The sequence below is a fragment of the Pimephales promelas genome, chromosome 5 (genome assembly GCF_988280905.1).
Source record: "Pimephales promelas chromosome 5, fPimPro1.hap1.1, whole genome shotgun sequence".
Taxonomy (NCBI): Eukaryota; Metazoa; Chordata; class Actinopteri; order Cypriniformes; family Leuciscidae; genus Pimephales; species Pimephales promelas.
In genome coordinates this window covers 36874481-36895269 of record NC_142773.1, presented here as the reverse complement: position 1 = coordinate 36895269, position 20789 = coordinate 36874481, and the positions used below count along the sequence as shown (strand labels likewise).

General features: G+C 39.1%; 1 protein-coding gene and 1 long non-coding RNA gene across 4 annotated transcripts in view; one reads left to right on the top strand and one right to left on the bottom strand.

Annotated features, from left to right (window-relative positions):
* Window positions 1–20789, top strand: part of dpp6b (dipeptidyl peptidase like 6b) — a 138532-nt gene that overhangs the window by 19623 nt on the left and 98120 nt on the right. Inside the window, exon 1 of one of the 3 annotated variants that reach the window (XM_089131415.1) lies at window positions 7826–8487. The exons of the other annotated variants lie outside the window; for them this stretch is intronic. Coding sequence (XP_088987541.1) covers window positions 8296–8487 — 192 coding nt within the window. The 5' untranslated portion in view covers window positions 7826–8295. Of the gene's footprint in view, window positions 1–7825; window positions 8488–20789 lie in introns of those variants that run through there. 3 annotated transcript variants of the gene reach the window in all.
* On the bottom strand, window positions 4544–5855 carry LOC148981485 (uncharacterized). Its single transcript, XR_016168633.1, has 3 exons — window positions 5561–5855; window positions 5336–5371; window positions 4544–4628 (listed from the first exon to the last, which is right to left on the bottom strand). It is a non-coding gene; the product is annotated as an uncharacterized LOC148981485 (long non-coding RNA).

Below are 20789 nucleotides of genomic sequence, written 5' to 3'. Positions count from 1 at the left end.
TTACATACTAATCAAATATAGGCTTTGAGTTTGCGCCATAAAGATGCTCTGAGAATTGAAGTACTTTAATTATGTTCACTGTGTCATGAGTGCAATAGGATGTAACTGAATGTTGAAGTGCATTTGATTGATAAGGAGTTTATTTCACAACTGAATGTGGATCTTTTATTGTCAACTTCACTGTGGTTAATTGCATTTTGATATACAACACTGAAGCAGAAACACATCACTGTCTGTCATACAAAGGCTGTAAGATATTGTAGAGCATTTTGCATTTAGCTCTTTCTGTTGAGATAACTCATTATTCAATGCCAAGAATTATATTGAGATTGATGCTCAAATTTATTCAATCTCAGATCAGTTTAATAGACTATTGGTGATGTAAAGATTTGAATTGTTAGTTTGCACCACTCACAATTGTAATATTGGACTCAATGAAGCTCCAAACAGCAATGAAAAATAATGGACCAAAATGAAATATACTCTTATTTTAACACGACAACCATTAAGGAAACATTGAAAAGGAATTGACTGCGCTGCGATGAGAGATTCTGTCGCTCAGTCTTCTGCAGCAACCACAACAAAACACCATAAATCCTTCAAAAGGACTTAGAAATGCATGTCTGTATAGGATCAATATTGCTGAATCTCAAAAGAAGCACAATCTCAAGACTTAACTGAGCCATGTTTGTCCACAAAGCCATGAAGGAAATCTCAGCAATTTCTCAAAGCTGAAAGTGATGAAAATAAAAATATTCTGTTGAGTGCAGCCACAATATTTGTTCTGCAAAGTATTGTGTGTTATTTAAGATTATTGATTAGATTCATTTTTTGTGGCTATATGATATAAATGTTACATTCATATGAATTTTCCTCATCAAAGATTTTCTATACTTGCTGACATTTCAAAAGAAGTACCCTTGGACTTTGCATACAGCTCTGTTTACTTCAACCTGGCTTTTGATGAAAATCAGGTTGTTAAAAGAGTTTGAACCATGTAGACGCTACTTTGTGAAGCGGCATCCCTTAAGGTCGGGTTTAAGAGTGTATCATCTACAAGCTATGATTAAGGTGTATCCATGATAGCAGCCTCTCTGCTGTCCGTTTAAGTCAATTAAACCTGAACACCTTTGTAGCACCGAGTGCATGAATAATGCAGCCTATAAGTTATTCAGCCTCCAGCAGTTCTGTTTTGAGTAAGCACACTTCACCCGAATGCCTAGAAAGAAAATGGTAATTACACGCAGTTAAAAGAAAATTAATTGATTCTTGTACACTATTTAATTTCCCTAGCTTTCTAGAGCTAGCTTTCTTGTCCACATTAACAAGAATCAAATGTATTTAAGTTTGATTTGATAAGGTATGGGTATTTATTTTATTTTTTGCTTTATAACACTTAAGCAATGGCATGCAGTTACACTCTCAGAAAAAACGGTACAAAAGCTGTCACTGGGGCTGTACCTTTTTAAAAGGGACAGTTTTGTATCCAAAGGCTACATATTGGTACCTTAATGGTACATATTAGCACCTGAAATGTACATATTAGCTCATGAAATTGACATATTAGCACCTAAAATGTACATATTATCACCTAAAATGTACATATTAACACCTAAAATTGACATATTACCACATAAAATGTACATATTACCACCTAAAATGGACATATTAGCTCATGACATGGACATATTAGCACCTAAAATGTACATATTAGCACCTAAATTTGACATATTACCACCTAAAATGGACATATTAGCTCATGAAATGGACATTTTAGCACCTAAAATGTACAAATTTGCTCCTAAAATGTACATATTAGCACCTAAAATTGACATAATACCACCTAAAATGGACATATTACCACCTAAAATGTACATATTAGCACCTAAAATGGACAAAAGTTTACCTTTTGAAAAGGTACAGCCCCAGTGACAGCTTTTGTACCTTTTTTTCTGAGAGTGTATTCAAAAAACACCAGCCAAAAAGAAAGAGAGGGAGAAAAGAACCCCAAAACATCCTGTTCCCCTGAACAGAGCAGAAGAGAGTTCTTACTGAGACGTGGAGTCTATATGGGAGAGGTTTGGCCCATCTACAGTATACACATGTCAAGAGGCCTCCCATTGTCCACTGTGGTTCTACCTCAACACTGATAAAAATAATCTGCTTGATTTACTTAAAAAATATAATGAATTTTTTTGCATAACTTTATTACGTAGATCCAACAAGACAAGTCTTTGTTGAAACTACTTAATTTTTCTGTTTGTTGAAATAGAATTTTCACATAAAGTTAACTTAGTTTTAGCATTGCTGTAGTAATTTATTTATGTGTGTGATCTACATAACTTTAAGAGTTCTGAATGAGTAATTTTGATTGAATCCAACAAGCTTTTTACATTTCCATATTACAAATTTCAAGTGGGATCTATTTTTTATTTTTTTTTTAATGTTAGTGTGTTTTAAAGGTACATTTACTCATTATTAAAAACTTAGTTTTTTACTGAAAGTATAAATGCAAATAGTTATTTTTTACTACTACTATTTCAAAACTGGTACTATCTCCGTGGAATGTGCTAATCAAATATAAGTTGACATTTTCGCCATTTGATAGTAAAAACTGACAAGGTCAGTATACAAAATTTAAAAGTATAATAAAATATATTCACCTCACAGGTTGAAACATTGTGTACAATAGAAAATTGTGCTTTATGGTGGTGCTAAAGGAATGGACGTGGAACATTAAGTGGAAGTTGACAGGCTTTATTGTCTTCAGGAATATGGTAACAAAATTCCCCTTCAATATTTCAAGATGTGCATGCTGTGACCAAGGGTTAGTTCACCCAAAAAATGAAAATGAAGTCATTAATTACTCACCCTCAAGCTGTACCAACCCCGCAAGACCTTCGTTCATCTTCGGAACACAAATGAAGATATTTTTGATTAAATTTGAGAGGTTGATCACTGCTACATAGGCTGCCTAAGACATTGAAACTTGACGGCCCATAAAGTCAATGAAAAAAATGTTTAAATATTCCATGTGACTACAGTGGCTCAACTATAAGTTTATCAAGCGACGAGACTACTTTTTGTGCGAAAAAAGACGAGAGTTCAAGAGATTTCCACGACGCATGCGCGAGAACTGTGATCTTCAAATCTATATAAACTTATAGTTGAGCCACTGTAGTCACATGGAATATTTAAACATTTTCTTAATTGATTTTCTGGGCCATCAAGTTTCAATGTCTTAGGCAGCCTATGTAGCACTGATCCACCTCTCAAATTTAATCAAAAATATCTTCATTTGTGTTCCGAAGATGAACGAAGGTCTTACGGGGTTGGTACAGCATGAGACTGAGTAATTAATGACTTCATTTTCATTTTTGGGTGAACTATCCCTTTAAACGTACTACATCAGTCTCAACCAACCAACCAGATGTTTAACTATATTTCAACACTCTCAGTAAGGACTTTTCAATAAAAATAAACATTTACAGAGTATTTTCTATACAATTGTGTTTTTCAGTCATGTACAGTAACATATTCTAAGACTTTAAAGGAACACTCTGACTTTTTGGGACTTAAGCTTATTCACCATATCCCCCAGAGTCAGATAAGTCCATACATACCTTTCTCATCTACGTGTGTGCCGTAACTCTGTCTGACCCACCCACTGCTAGCCTAGCTTAGCACAAAGACTGGTGGTAAATAGCAGTTTACCTAAGTAAACTAAGTCAGTAAGTCAGCAGTCCCGCTAGCATACTAATCCTAATAAGTGTCAAAATAACACCAACATTTTCCTATTTAAATGTTGTGATTTGTATAGTCACAGAGTGTTCAAATAACAAAGTCACATGAGACACAGCCATCTTCTAACCGTATACACACTGGATACTATATTCTCAGAAGGTGAAGCACTTCTTCTATGCAGTGATTTTCTCACAGCACCTGAGAAGCCCCGTGGTGAGGAGCAGAGAGTTCGCTCAGAGTGTTGCGCTAATCACTCTGACCAAGTAGAAGTGATTCACCTTCTGAGAATATAGTTCCCTGTATGTATACGGTTTTGAAGATGGCTGTGTCTCATATGACCTTGTTATTTGTACACACAGTGACTATAAAAAACACAACATGTAAATAGGAAATGTTGGTGTTATTTTGTCATTTATTAAGATTAGTATGCTAGCTGGATCTGTTTACCTCCAGTCTTTGTGCTAAGTTAGGCTAACAGTGGGTGCGTCTGACTGTTACGGCACGCACAGAGATGAGAAGGGTATGTGTGGACTTATTTAACTCTGGGGGATATGGTGAATAAGCCAAAGTCCCAAAAAGTCCAAACAGAGTTATAAACAACAACGTCTGTCATACTTTTAGGCCATAAGCTGGATTTTGGAGGGCATGTTTTTGTTAACATCCTCCAATGGTGTATTTTAGTTTATTTGGATAAATAATGCCCATAAGGTATAGGTGCAAGCATGTGCTACACTGGGAATTCCAAAAAGGACCTCTTCTCCCTTGATGGCTATTCCAGCTTGCTTCTCGAGACCACCATCCCTGGTTTTGGTGACCACGAACATGTTGAGTACAAATGAAGTGATTTCCTCTTGGATGGCTGCAGAATCGTCGTCATCACAAAACTGTGAAATATACAAGAGAGAATTTAACCTACTTTTTGTTTGCTAATGTGAAGAATGCATACAGCTCTTTGCTCTAAACAGAAATCTTGGTGGGATTACGTGCTGTGGTAGTTTTGTTCTATATACTTATGTACATTTGTGCAAGCATGTGCTCGAAGAATGTGCAGTGTGGTGTAGGTCTATGTATTTTATAATGTTAACTTCAAAGAATACTAATAGTAATTTAAAAATGTGGTAGCATTGGATCTGGACGGGAAGGATAACTCTGATAGTTGGAAGTGGTGTGTTGTGATTCTGCCTTCTCACACAGTGACACAGGGAGTGTCGCAATTTCGGTTTCATATCGAATACCAGCCATCATTTCTACTAAAGAAAAGGACAAAAATAGTAACGCACAGTAACTTGGATAAGTAAATTTAATCTGATTACGTTTTTGGAAATAGTAGCGCATTATTGCTTGTGACTGACAAAAGTGTTCAGATTTCAGTTACTTATCCAAGTTACTGTGCATTACTATTTTTGTCATTTTTTTTTTTTTTGTAGAAATGCCAGCATCACTGGTCATGAGTAAGTGTGTCACATGTACTGTATTGAAGAACACTAAAACTTTCTATATAAACAGGACAACAGGAATTTTGCCATTTGACATTATAACTATACCCCCAGTTTTCTCACTACAATAAACCAATTTAGAGAAATTTACAAACCTTTATCCAGTGTAGCCTACTTGTCAGGAGGATCACCTGGTAAGGACACAGTGTTATAGTTAACTGACCAATGCAAGAAACCAAAAACATGCCAAAAAATTGTAACTACAACTATAGCCTAATTAAAAATAGTTTAACATTTTACTCTCTCCACAACACTGCAATTAGTTGACCTGCTCATCAGTAAGCAAATTTTCTTCAGTTTCGGTTTAATTGTTAGCCTACTTTGGGTTTGTTTTCCCTCGGAGCTCCGAAGGGGAAGCGTGCAGCGAACCGCGTCATGCTGAAGGCGGGACTATGTTCACGAGATGATTGACGGCTGAAAAACCCCAATGAGCGCTCTAACCATAAAGTATAAAAAACACCTTTTACACAACCATGAAGAAAAACAGAGCGCGCAAACTAAATCAATATTTCTAAAAATGCGCCCACGTTTGGAGTTATTCGCGGATGCTGTCAATTCCATCTATGTGAACACAAATAAATTATAAGGATATTATAATGGTTATCTGCACTATTTGACAAAAGAAAAAAAAGAAAGAAAGACAGAAAGTCATTGCAACTCAGTTTTGTCATAAATAGTGGCCAAATATCCAGGCTGGAATCTTAAATCTTTCTAATATGATAGTCAGTTTTTAGATCAAGTAAAATGATTTAACGAGTTAATTTTAACGCTGGAGCTGTCCGCGATCTTAGGTAATGTCGTCAGACACTTAGAATAGCATGTCAGTGGCAAAACAAGCAGGTTTTGTGGATGTAAAAGAACGCAATTACCCATATTAACGTACGATTTGCCTAGGCCTAACGTTAATTCTTTCGCATCTACACACTGAAGCGGTCTAAGCCTGGCCAATTTAAAAGATTGTTGTTCCCATCAGTCACTTAAACACAAATACATATTTTTTTAAAGAATAAAATTAGGCCCAGGTTGGGGGAAAAAAACGATTGATGTTACCCTAATTTATTCATGGCTGCTCTAAAAATCCACGTGCTTGCACTAACATTACATTATTTTATTGCTGGATTATAACGCTGGCTTTAAATTACACTAGAACAAACCATTCTATGACCACTTGCAAAGTTTTAATTAATGTTAGACTACACGTAAAGCAACATAAAGCAATCCCAGCGTTGCCACATGGTAATTAACAGAAAATCCACGTACGACAAAGCAATCTTCAAATTACATTTAAAGCCTAATTTTTGTACAACAATTGGAACACTGTAAAGAATGTACAAACCCAAGTAACCTTAATTGTTAGCCTACTTTTCTAACTTTATTCTTACCTTGAGTTCAGTCTCCCGTGTAGGCTTCCTCTTCGTTTGAAATGCAAGGGGTTTCCAGACCAAAAAACAGGAAGGGGAGTAATTTTTTGCACTGAGTAAATTAAACAAGGTATTGTTTGTTGAGTGCATGTGCCTAAAAAGATTGGCTGAGATTACTTAGATTAATTTTGTAAGGTAAAAATATGCACATTGTCTTGTCTTTTGAACAAATGAAGATAAATTCAAAACCAGATATATTATGTAAAGATATAAACGTAACATTTTATTGTTAATATTACACATTTTAACTACGTAACATTTACATGCACTCAGAATCATTTTTTTCAGCATCCAGCTCCTCTGGGAGCATTTCCCCCGATCGCTCTACTTCCCGGGGGAGTTCTAGAGAGGGTCAGTCGGGATGGGGTCAGCGGCCCTGTTCGGGCCGGCCCAGGTATATCAGACATTCTATCACTCCTGGCAAGCCCTCCATGAGAAATTCCCCTCAGGAGGGACCTGCTTTTCTTAGGCCGGGGCTACGATATATCACCCCGGCCAAGTCTGTGGAAACTGTGTCTCAGTGCCTCAGTAGAGGCTGGTCTTTCAGCCGGAGTGGTCGAGACTTTACTCAGCTTAGGGTTCCAACCATAGTGCAGTCTAATTCGTTTCTGTAAGACTAGAACAAAAGTAGCCTAAATGCTGCTATGCGTTACAGCTATATCCATCACATTTCGCGGAAAAAATAGCCTCGAATTAACGGTTAAGTTGACGTTCGTGTGCTGTAGCTGGCCAGGTGCTAAACGCATGTCCAATGGATTTCATTTTTAAATTCAAATGTATTTTAGCGGTTTAATGGAAAGCATGAATGAACTACCTACCTAGTTCAACGTAACCTGAGCTGTTGTATTTCATTTTACCACGGTGTGGCAGTCCAGTACTGCGTATATGACCTTTCCAGCATTGTTTTGAAGTATTATGTTATTGCATTGCTGAAAATTGAACAGTTGTAATCGTCCATTGATTGAATGGTTGATACAGAGTCTACAGTTTCGGTCAGTGTAATTGCTCTATTTAAGTTAATGTAAAATTTGAGATCTATATGCGTGGTGTAGCCAGCCTATATGTTCTTCAGATAAATATCCTGTCAGTAGTCACTTCTCATGCAGAACGCGTCTCTTCCACACACACACACACACACACACACACACACACACACACACACACACACACACACACACACACACACACACGCACTGCTCTGCGTAAAGCTTTCACTGAGGTCCATCGCTCGCCTCATCCTCTGAAATGCAGTGAGATTTTGTAAGCTCTATTTGTTAAATCCGTTGACTCAGTGCTTTATAATATAGCCTAGGTGGTTGTCGGTTTTCTGTAGACGGGCTGTAGAGGAAACAACGTGCTTTGAATGCAGAGCAGACTTTCTCTAGTACCGCCCGGGCTCCAGTCAAAGCCGTAAAACAGAGAAATTACTCCAACGGAGCGCATTGGAGATTCATTTCAATTAAAGGCTTCGTCTAGGCTACTGCCTTTCTTTGGAGGACATCAGGCTGTGGGCTATTCGAGAAGAAAAGCGTGTCCCTTCTGCGGAAGAGGGACATTAAAATAAAACACATCTAAGGAGAGCAGCAGATGAGAGATCTCGCGCTTTGAGATGCTTTAGTGATTTTACCGGACTCATGGCTTCGCTTTACCAGAGATTCTCGGGGAAGATTAATACCAACAATTCTTTTCCCCATCCACCTGAAGCCAGTCGTCTCCTGGGTGGACAGGTTCCTGAGGAGGATAATAAGGCTGGGAAGAGTCCTCATCACCCCCCATCCCGACCTCCGGTCCAGTATCGCAAGAGAAACGCCTGCGAGGATGAAGACGTAAGAATCGCGCTTTTATTCCCTTTACGCGATGACTCTGTTTTGTACTGGGATTGGGGACGATATTTTGAAGTTTTGTGTTTTTTATAGGGCACGCATATAGGCTATAGATTGTTTTCGATATGTCACAAGAAATTAAGCAGAAGTTAAAGTTGTTTTTGGCTAAGGTCTTAGGATAATTATTCTATTGGAATATATTGCATTCACGTGCAATGTGAATGTCTGTTTATAACCAGATACGACCCAGGAAGGGTTTAAACTAGAACACACGTTTCCTGAGGTGGTTTAGTTCTCTAAAAGAAGGCTAATTAGAAGGCAAATAGCGACCAGCAGGGTGCTTTTAGGCTTGCTGAACGCATTACACGTAATCCAAAGAGTTTTTTACGTCTGCCACGTTATTTTCACTTTTCAATGCTTGACCTTCGATGACAAGAATGACGTCAGAGCCGATACAGCGTCACAAATAAAACCCTTCAAGCAACCTGCTTTCAAAAAATAAAAATAAAATAAAAATAAAAAAGAATGCTGTTTTAGTTTTTCTGAATTGCTAAAACACATTTCTAAAAACTATCACCCACTTTCTAAAAACCTTAAATACAAAACCAAACCTTCAATCAACATTCAGAGAACATCTGACTCTTTTGGCATAATCAAACTATTGCCTCAAAATAATTTTATCTGTGCTCAAAATCAAATAATGCTCCAGATCAATCACACAATCAGTCAAAATATAAACACTAAAGATCAATCATTAGGCAATATGTACAAAAACGGAAAACACAATCCAAAGCTTGTAGTTACAGAAAAACATATTGTAACAGTGTACAAATTTGCGATTACGCAAAACAAGTATAGTAATCACAGTTTACAGTAAAAAAGTGAATGTACATTTTTTGCTTTTTTAGCTAATACTTTATGAAGCCTTGTTCCTCATAATGCTGTCACATCAGTATATTATAGTAGGAGACTTTGCATATCTATTGCTGGTTTATTTCAGTCATACAGACCACGATACTAAGTGCATGATCTCTTTGTGTCTGTAGGGAATAGCATACTCGGCTAATGGAGGATGTATTCACTTTTCTTCATTGAAACTGTCTAGACAAATCGTTCATGCTTTATAGGGTCAAGGCATACTAGCGCGGATTGCAAAACGTTTTGACTCTCAAAGGTACTTACTGTAAAATAATGTAGACCACTGTTTTTTGGGGGGTTTTTTTTGATAAAGATTTTGTTTTAGGCTATAGACTACTGTTTCACATTACCCAATTGCACACCCATTTGTTTTGGTATGTTACATTATAGTTCTGAGAGCTTTCGCCTCACAAACAGCAACTGGCTCTTTTAACAAGCATCGGATCATCCTACTTTTGGGCCTAAAGGACTCTGGATACTCTTATGTCACGCTTCGTCCGCTGGCAGTCCGTCAGGGCTAGTGAATCCTGCTGAATAATTAATGAACAAGGCAGTGACAATCAGCAGACAGTGGGCTGTCTTAATCAATCCTCCTTGATTGTGTTACCTGTTGTGTTTTGTAAGTAATATTGGGTTTTATAAAGTTTGGTCCAATGTCAATTAAAGATTGAATATAATTTGAATATATATGAAATGTGAGTCTGGCATTGGAACGCATAGGACCAATTCACAGATACACACTATATTGCCAAAAGTTTTGGGACGTCTGCCTTTATATGCACAATGACATCCCATTCTTACTCCGTAGGGTTTAATATGGAGTTGGGCCAAAGCCCACCCTTTGCAGCTAAAATAGCTTTAACTCTTCTGGGAAGGCTTTTTACAAGGTTTAGGCGTGTGTTTATGGGAATTTTCTTCTTGAAGCGCATTTTTGAGGTCAGGCACTGACTGTTGGATGAGAAGGCCTGGCTCTGGTCTCTGCTTCCGCTCTAATTCATTCAACACTATAAAGGTGTTCTTCCGGGTTGAGGTCAGGACTGGTCCTCCACACTAAACTCGCTCACCCATGTCTTTATGGACCTTACTGTGTGCACTGGAGCGCAGTCATGTTGGAACTGTTCCCACAAAGTTGGGAGCATGAAGTTGTCCAAAATGTTTTGGTATGCTGAACATTAACATTCCTTTCACTGGAACTAAGGGACCAAGCCCAACCCCTGAAAAACAACCCTACACCATAATCCCCCCTCCACCAAACTTTACACTTGACACAATGCAGTCACAAACCCAGACTTGTCCATCAGAGAAGCGTGATTCGTCACTCCAGAGAACACATCTCCACTGCTCCAGGGTCCAGTGGTGGCGAGCTTTACACCACTGCATCCGACGCTTCGCGTGATGTAAGGCTTGGATGCAGCTACTCGGCCATAGAATTGCCATTGCTCCTGAGAGCAACCCATTCTTTCACAGATGTTTGTAGAAGCAGTCTCCATGCCTAGGTGCTTAATTTCAGACAACTGTGGCCATGGAAGTGATTGGAACACCCGAATTCAATGATTTGGAGGGCTATCCCAATTCTTTTGGGAACATAGGCCCCATCCACACTACTGCGTTTTCGTTTAAAAACGGAGACCTGTTTGCATCTCCCGTCCAGACTAAAACGGGAAAAACGAAGACCTAAAACGGGGAAGTTTAAAAACGCTGCAGCGCCGTTTTGCGTTTTGAATCTCCGGAGGGCGTTTTAGTGAAGATGGGACAAAACGGAGGAGTTCAGAAACGCTGACGCTCGGCTCTATGATTGGGTGTGATCAGTCGTGACGTATCCTTCCCTGATTCGTCAATCACTGTTTAAACCGGCACGCGCATGCCCAGTGTTGGTGAATGGTCACGTGATCCGCGTTTTCAGTCGTTTTAATGTGGACGGAGATCATTTCTAATACGCAGATATAACGCTGGTGTGGACGGAGATCGTATTCGTTATAATTCTCAGTTTTTAAACGAAAGCGCAGTAGTGTGGACGGGGCCATAGTGTATATTGTTGTCGGACAATACACACTGGTGAGGTTTGCATGTTTATTACATTTTGACTTTATATTTTGAATAGCTTGGTGTATGATGTGAAAGCACAGATAAAATAGGTTTGAGGCAATTGTTTGATTTTGCCAAAAGAGTCAGAGCTTCTCTGAATGTAGTTTGAACATTTGGTTTTGAGAAAGTGGGGGATGGTATCGAGACGTGTGTTTTAGCAATTCAGAAAAACTGTAAACCGAACATGACATTTTAAAGTAGTATTTTCTTGTAAAACGTGCTCCAGTAATCAAACTTTGAAATTTTGGCGTGAACTGTATTTTCATTATTTCTCCTGACCTGGCTTGCAAAAACCTATCGCAAAGAAAAGTTAGTCAATCATAAGTTGATTAGTTCCCAATAAATCGTTAACACTTGCTCTGAAATATACATTATTTGCATGTTTGCACACACCAATATTTGTAAAATCACAGTTCTTTACTGCTTTTATAATCTTATTCATCATAAAGACAAGAAACAATGAGCACTTGTGGCCTTCACAACATTACCTCAAGCTATTTTCATTAGCTCCATCTTCACACTTTATCCCATTCTCTAAAACAAATTCCCAATAACCGAAACAAATTTGGCGAAAAAATCACTCTTTCAGGAAAACATTAAACAAGTTCAGGTAGTTAAGACACTGTTTCTCATTTTGCAAAACTCTAAACACATTCTCACTAACTAAAATAATTTTGCACTGTGATGCACTTATGTTTCAAAACACTAAATACAAGCAGGCAAAAGTTAAACACAACTACAACACAGTTGTCATCATCTACACACAATGTTGTGATCAGACTAACTGTACAAAATACAAGTCATTTCAGAGTGCTGAAATGTTGCACTGAATGTTGATACCAACAATGGATGAAAACAATATAAGAGGGATTGGAGGAAAAGTGTGTGTAATAGGTGGTGAACGACGAGGACGAGAAAAAGCAAGCTGTGGACAGTGGATGTCTAGATCCGGCACACCAGAGAGGTTTTCCCATTGCCTGGCAAGAGATGACATTGTCTGTGACGTGGACAAAGTCCTCAGGCTGAACCCAGCATCAAGACATTGTTAGATTTTGGTGATGCCGAGCAGTGGTTTCAGTGGCTCGCCAATGTATTGGATTTCTCCAATACATAAAATAAGTAAGCTTGACCAGTTCTTGTGGGGAGAAGAATTTATTGAAGGTTTGTAGTGTAGCAGTCCTTCAGCAGCGATGTTATCATGTCACCCTTCAACAATCTTAACCCAATGTTCTGTCTGTAAGACAGAACTTTATACATGAAGATTATGGGCTACAAACAATAGAAACCTGTTAGGACCTCCCACAGGAGATGCTAATCCACTCTGAGCAATGCTGAGTCTTTGTCATTCACACCAATCAGTTTCTGTGGGCCATACATCTGAATGGGCCATTCATCTGTATGGGCCATTTGACACACACCTTTGCAGACACCGACAGAGTGGATTAATTATGATACACGTCACAATGTAAATGAATCTGATAACTGAAAATACAAAATCTATCAATCCCCCCTTTGATCATATTTGATCACAAAACAAACTTCATTATATACAGCATGCTGCATACAGGCTCCACTTAAAATGACAGAATAATAGTTCATAGTGAAACTTTGCATCCTCTTGAATTCTTGAGTCCTCTGGTGGCTTTTATTTTGGAGTTGTGTTCTGTTGGAAGTGGCGGATAGGGTTGTGTTCTGTGAATGTTCAGAAGTTTTTATCTAGGTGACCAGTGCAGTCTAAACGTCGGATGCAATTGCTCATCCTCTGGAATGCTGGAACACCTGCAATCACACAAAAAAGAAACGGGGAACGTATCTTTGCCAAGGAAAATATTTTAAAGACATAATTCATAATTGCCTGACAAACTGTCCCTATTTAATATTGGCAGGACACTACTGTGTTTATCAGTGGCTGTATGTTTATGTCTTCGTCCTCAGGCGACAAGCTAGAGCCTAAAAACCCTAGTCCCGCCATATCTGGACTCTGATGAACACTACTGCCGTCTATCCCTCGTCGTATTTGCTAATTTGCAATGACTCACATGAATCCATTTATTCTTTCCAGATACTTTAACTGCTGCATTAGTTACTAAAACAACCTGAAATGGACCATCCCACTTTGATTCCAAAGGTATTCTCTGAGGTTTGTGAATCATTACCCATTGACCAGGAATGAGACAATGTCCCCCTTCTGGAGGAGGCTCCCATGCATCTCGAACTTGTTTTTCTGCACTCTGTACTGCCAGGCTGAGTCTTTCACAGTATTGGATCAGACTGTCAGATGTTAGGTGCACATTGGCCCTCCTTAAATCTATGGTTCCAGGTAAAGACATGGGGCGACCTGTGATGATTTCAAAAGGACTTAGTCCAGTTTTCTTGTTGTGTGTTGCTCGAATGCTACACAGCACCATGGGTAGAGCGTCTGGCCAAGCAATTCCTTCCTGATGATGTTTTGACAACCGTTCCTTTATGATTCGGTTCATCCTCTCTGTTTGTCCTGAGGCTTGTGGTCTGTAAGGACAATGTAATGACCACTGGATGTTCATCATTCGACATACCTCTTTACATACTGCACCTGTGAAATGTGTTCCCTGGTCTGAGTCTATGCCTTCTGGTAGACCCCATCTAGGAATAATGTCCTTGACCAGTATTTTGGCGGTGTGTGCTGCTGTGCCATGTTTGGTTGGGAATGCTTCTACCCATCTTGAGAATTTGTCTATTATGACAAGTACATCCTGAAACCTCCCACACTTGGGCAGTGTTATGTAATCCAGTTGAAGGTGTCTGAATGGCCCAGGTGGGGCTGGAGCTCTCACAGCTGGTGTCTTGATTCTAGCTCCAGGATTGTTCTTTTCACATGTTACACAATTATGAGTAACATGGTGGGCTTGTATGCGGAACTTGGGATGCCACCATACTTGACTGAATCTTTGGATCATTTTATCTTCACCTACATGGCCCAACGAATGAATTTGTGTGGCCAAATAAGGGAGAAGACACTCAGGAGCAACAGTCCGAGAACCATGTCGCCAGATGTTATCATCATGTAATTTTGCTCCATTTTCCATCCAGGACCATATCTCTTCTCTTGATGCATCACTCTGCATCTTTTTAATGTCAGAAATTGATTGTCCATTCCTTTCCAATTGTCTTAACTTTGACGTGTCCACACATTCATCCTTTGCAGCTTGTTTGGCAGCAACATCTGCTAATGCATTACCTTTGGCTTCACGTGTTGTTTCTTTGGAGTGTGCTTTTATTTTTAGAATGGTTACTTCATTTGGTTGCTGAAGTGCTTCTAGAAGTTCCTTGACCAATTGTCCATTCTTAACGGGAGTACCAGCTGCAGTCATAAATCCTCGTTGCCGCCACAGTTGTCCAAAATCATGGACAATTCCAAACCCATATCTTGAATCTGTGTATATGTTTGCTGTTTTATCTTGGGCTAGTTTACATGCTTCAATCAGGGCCTTGACCTCTGCTTGTTGAGCAGAAGTGCCTGGAGGCATTGATCCTTTTGCCAAAACCTCTGTGTCTGATGTCACAGCCCATCCAGCTTTCCTTATCCCCATATCACAAGTTGATGATCCATCAGTAAAGAGGACCAAGTCAGGATTTTGTAGGGGAGTTTCTTTTATATGCTGGTCAGTTTCCAAAGTGGTGATCTCCTCACACTTGTGATCCTCTTCATGTGTCTCTGTAGCCATCATCATGGTGGAAGGATTAGAGACCGTAGCTTTCTCAATAACAATATTACTTGCTTCTAGTACTGCCAGCCAATTTCCCCATCGGCTTGCGGTCACTTGAGAAGCTCTGTGCATTGTTAACAGAGCATGTACTGCATGTGGGCATTTGACAATCAACTTTTGATCAAGGGTCAGATTGGAAACGAGTCTAACTGCCAGATAAACTGCTTGCACTGCTCTTAAACAGGGACCGAAACCTAAAGCCACGTTATCTAATTTTGTTGAGTAGTAACCCACTGGTCTCTGTCCCCCCCCGTGTTCTTGTGTTAACATGGCTGTCATATATCCATCTTTTTCATTCACAAACATGGTAAAAGGTCTCCCTGTGTCAGGTATTCCAATGGCAGGGGCTTCACTTAAAGCCTTTTTCAGTTTCTGAAATGCTGTACATGCTTCTTCATGAAGTGTGATGTTTTCTCTGGAAGGTGGATTTCCTTTTAGTAAGTCATAAAGGGGCTGAGCAATTTCAGAGTATGAGTCTACCCAAGATCTGTTATAGTTACAAAGTCCCAAAAACTTTCTTAGTTCTTGGACTGTTTTTGGTTCAGGGGTCTCTCTGATTGCTTTAGTTCTGTCTTGGGTTATTGTTCTTTCACCTTTGGATATCTTCTGTCCTAAATAGATCACCTCTTTCTGCATGATCTGTGCCTTTTCTAAACTTGCTTTGTGACCCTTGGAGCTCAGGTAATTCAACAGGTTTCTGACATCCTTCTCATGTTCTTGTGCAGTCTCTGAGGCAATAAGAACATCATCCACATACTGTATGATTTCTGAGGTCACAGGTGGCATGTCTGGAGATGTTAAATGTGTTCTGAGAGCTTGGTGGTAGACAGTAGGGCTATTGTGGAAGCCTTGTGGGAGACGTGTCCATTGATATTGCTGGCCAGCAACAGTGAAAGCAAGCCAGGCCTGAGACTCGGCTGCCAGGGGCACTGACCAAAAGCCATTAGCCATGTCAATTACCGTGAACCATTCATGCTCTGGTTTCAAGGTGTTAAAAATGGTAGCAGGGTTAGCTACTAGAGGTGTTAATTTATCCACATTTTTGTTGGCTTCTCTGTAGTCTACTGTCAGTCTCCACGTGCCGTTAGCTTTTCTAACAGGCCAAATTGGGCTGTTGGATGCACTTTGAGTTTTTTTCAAAATACCACGTTTCTCTAGCTGTTGAACAATTGGTAGAATGCCTTGAATAGATTCTTTGCTGACAGGGTATTGTTTTGTGCTCGGTGGTGTTCTCCCTGTGAATGATACTGGGGTCATTTGTAGCAATCCACAGTCATCTTTATCTTCCGACCAGATACTGTGCTGCTGCAAGTCAGTCTTTTCAAGTCTCCTCAAATTCCATGTTGCTTTGCCATCTTCAAAAGTTAGAGATGAGTTGAATTTTAGCAAAACATCAAGTCCTAATAAAGGTTGTGTAGTTTTTCCTACCCAAACGTTTGTTTTCACTTTATGAGGCCCAATACCCATAGTAATTGGACTGGTTTTTCTCAAGGTAATATCCCCCCCCCCTGCTCCATTTGCGGTGATGTGTTCATGACTCAGTGAAAGTTCAATCTTGTTAGCCAATGATGTAGGTATGACTGTTAGCTCGGCTCCAGTATCCAGTAAAAATTGGACATCAGAGTCATTTACTTTTGCACACACATAAAGTCCATCAGTTTGTTGATGGACTGCCGCTAGCAGGTGCTGCAGAGAGGGGTGTTTCAGTTTCCCTGTGGCTCAACAGCATTTAGAAGGGAATGTTTTTGTTCTTCAGTAAGCTGCTCAAACCTCTTGGTGAGATCATTCCCATTTTTGTTTTCATCCCTCATTCTCTTTTTGCATTCACGAAACCAGTGTCCTTCTTTGTTGCAATATTTGCACTTTCCTGGTCGTCGTTGTGGTTTTGTGTGTGTATATCTCCAACCTCCTTTTTCTTCAACATCACTCCCCATGTTCCTTGTGCTGTGTGTAAAAGACTTAGATTGCACAGTTCTGAGTTGGACCTCATGTGTCCTTTCAATTTTCGCCGACCACTCAACAATCTGATTAAAGGCTGTTCCAACACTGTCCCAGTCGTCATATCGGATTTTGAGGGTTTTTGATATTTCAGGTTTCAGTCCATTTACAAATGCAGTTTTCAGAGGCATGCTAGTTTCTTTGCCTAGATCCTCACTGTCATTTACACCAGAGTGTTCCAACCAGATTTGTATGAAGCGTTCTTCAAATTCTGTAACAGTTTCTCCTGTTTTCTGCATGCATGAGGTAATTTTAGACCAATTAATCTCTGCAGGTTTCAGTTCGAACAAGAAGGTTTTTAGAGCTTCCCATCCTGCTTCAATGTTCTCCTGAGACTCACCTACCCTGGATTCAACACTTCCCATGAGTTTTTTTTGATCATTGTCTCTCAGGTTAATATTAAGTATCATTGCTCCATCCAGTGGGTGTAAGGTGTAGATTTTCTGCAACCGTTGAAGAATTTGCCATACCTTTCGTGGTTGTTTGTATACATCTGGTAATTCCTTAGACCACTTGTCTACTTGCTCTGGTGAAGCCGGCTGGTATGTCTTACAGGGAACATATTTCTTAATAGATTTTTTTACGATGCGGGTTCGTCTTTCACCGTCCTCCTCATACTCCTCCTCATTGTCAACTTCAATTTCAGTCCTTCTGTTCTTGACAATTACAGGAGCAAGTCTAACCTTTCTGTTCTTCTTGGTGGCATGAGCATTTGTCTCAGGTTCAACATCGCTGTCATCAGTGCTCCCAGTTGAACTGCTGTCATTTTCTTCTAGCAGATATCTATGTTGTTGAATCTTTTTGAGGTCTTTAAATGGATAGAGTGACTCTTTCTCTGCCTTGCTGCTAGATTTTATGGAATTTTGTTGTCCAGAAAGCAACTTTAACAGCTTGTCATTATCATTCAAGAGTCTTTCTTTTTCCTTCTTTTCATTTTGCAGTTGTTCAGCAAGTGCTCGAACTTTTGCCTTTTCCGCATTGATCTCTCGATGTAGTTTGTCAGCCTCACACTTCTGCAAATGTTGCCGAATTTGTTTGCCCAGAATAACAGATAATCCATCTCTCCTAGTGCTTGTCCTTAAGCGATGTGTCTTTCCGTAAATCCTTTTAATATCCTGCAAGTCCCATAATCCATCTTCTGAATTTTTAATGCCATATTTCTGACACATGTCTTCATGGCATTTCTTCAGTCCCAGCCTTTTGTCTAAATATTCAAACAGGTTGTCTTTCATTTCAGCAATGGTTACATTTGGGGGTTCTGTTCCATGTTTTTCCGTGGTTGGCCTTTTTGCTTGGCCCTTATCTTCGATTTGTGTAGACTCAGCCATGGCAGTGCAGCAGATGTGTCCCCTCAAATGTGGAAATGCAGAACAAAGGTGTTAAAGCCTTTAAGGTATTCTTCTTTCTGAGTTCTTTCTGTTCTTTCTGAGTTCTAACCTGAATTGGTTTAAATTTTGTCCCTTAGACATTAGATTTTCAATCTTTCTGCATCTTTCATCAGAAGGCAAATAAACTTCTACTTTCTAACACAATTAGAATGTTTAATTCAAAACTAAAATATTGGTTACTGAATTAGCACCCAGTCAAGAATTACCAATTCTTGCAGCAACTTCAGTCCCAAACATTTTAATCTTATATTGGCTACTGAATTAGCACCCAGTCAAGAATTACCAATTCTTGCAGCAACATCAGTTCCAACAGTTTCGCTTAAAACAGTTTCTACAATTTCTGGACGAATGGACTCAATTGTTGCTTTAACAATTCCTACAGACTCCAAAAAAAGGACCAAACCTTTTACTATATTTCAATGGCTCCTACAGTCTTATGAGAACGGACCAAACCTCTTCCTTAAATGATTCTTAGAGACTCACGAGAACAGGACCAAGCTATAAAACTTATTTCTATAGCTCCTACAGTTTCAGGAGAATTAACTAAATCATTTAAAAGGTTCCTACAGACTCATAAAAAAGGACCAAACCTTTTACTATATTTCAATGGCTCCTACAGTCTTATGAGAACGGACCAAACCTCTTCCTTAAATGATTCTTAGAGACTCACGAGAACAGGACCAAGCTATAAAACTTATTTCTATAGCTCCTACAGTTTCAGGAGAATTAACTAAATCATTTAAAAGGTTCCTACAGACTCATAAAAAAGGACCAAACCTTTTACTATATTTCAATGGCTCCTACAGTCTTATGAGAACGGACCAAACCTCTTCCTTAAATGATTCTTAGAGACTCACGAGAACAGGACCAAGCTATAAAACTTATTTCTATAGCTCCTACAGTTTCAGGAGAATTAACTAAATCATTTAAAAGGTTCCTACAGACTCATAAAAAAGGCCCAAGCCTAAAATTCTCAACGATACACAGTATGTGTGACTACACTACAAATCTTTACTGGTCAACTATTATTCTTTTCAGAAGATGTTCTTTAAGAGAGCTGATAAGTTTCACTCACCAAATTAGGATATTTGAGACCGGATCCAGTTGATTCAAATAAATTGTGTCCACATATGCAGTCTTTTCTGATGCAGATGCAGTCTTTCAGATACTTGAAAACTATTCCGTTTACTTCTTGTTGCAGCTGATGAGTTCTCTTCTTGTCAGTCTCTCCTGGCTGGCTCGCCAAATTGTTAGATTTTGGTGATGCCGAGCAGTGGTTTCAGTGGCTCGCCAATGTATTGGATTTCTCCAATACATAAAATAAGTAAGCTTGACCAGTTCTTGTGGGGAGAAGAATTTATTGAAGGTTTGTAGTGTAGCAGTCCTTCAGCAGCGATGTTATCATGTCACCCTTCAACAATCTTAACCCAATGTTCTGTCTGTAAGACAGAACTTTATACATGAAGATTATGGGCTACAAACAATAGAAACCTGTTAGGACCTCCCACAGGAGATGCTAATCCACTCTGAGCAATGCTGAGTCTTTGTCATTCACACCAATCAGTTTCTGTGGGCCATACATCTGAATGGGCCATTCATCTGTATGGGCCATTTGACACACACCTTTGCAGACACCGACAGAGTGGATTAATTATGATACACGTCACAATGTAAATGAATCTGATAACTGAAAATACAAAATCTATCAACATGATGCTGAGGGAGAATGAATCTCTCACTGACTTTGCAGTTGCACAACTCTTTTGAGTTTACAGTAACATGCATTTCATTTAGTTTTTTTTTTTACTTTTTTGCTTTTGCAGTATTTTCACAAGTGATGATATACTTGCAGTGCATACAGTATACAATTTATTCACCATACTACTGTAAATTGGGATTACTATACTTTTTTACGTTGTTGCAAAATATACTTTTTTCTGATCTCCATTTTTTTATATAGTGTCTAATGAAAGATCTGCAGTGTTTGAAATATTGACTTTTTTACATTTTGACTTTATATTTTGACTAGCTATGATCTGAAAGCACATAAAATAGGTTAGAGGCAATTGTTTGATTTTGCCAAAAGAGTCTCTCTGAATGTAGTTTGAACATTTGGTTTTGAGAAAGTGGGGGATGGTATCGAGACGTGTGTTTTAGCAATTCAGAAAAA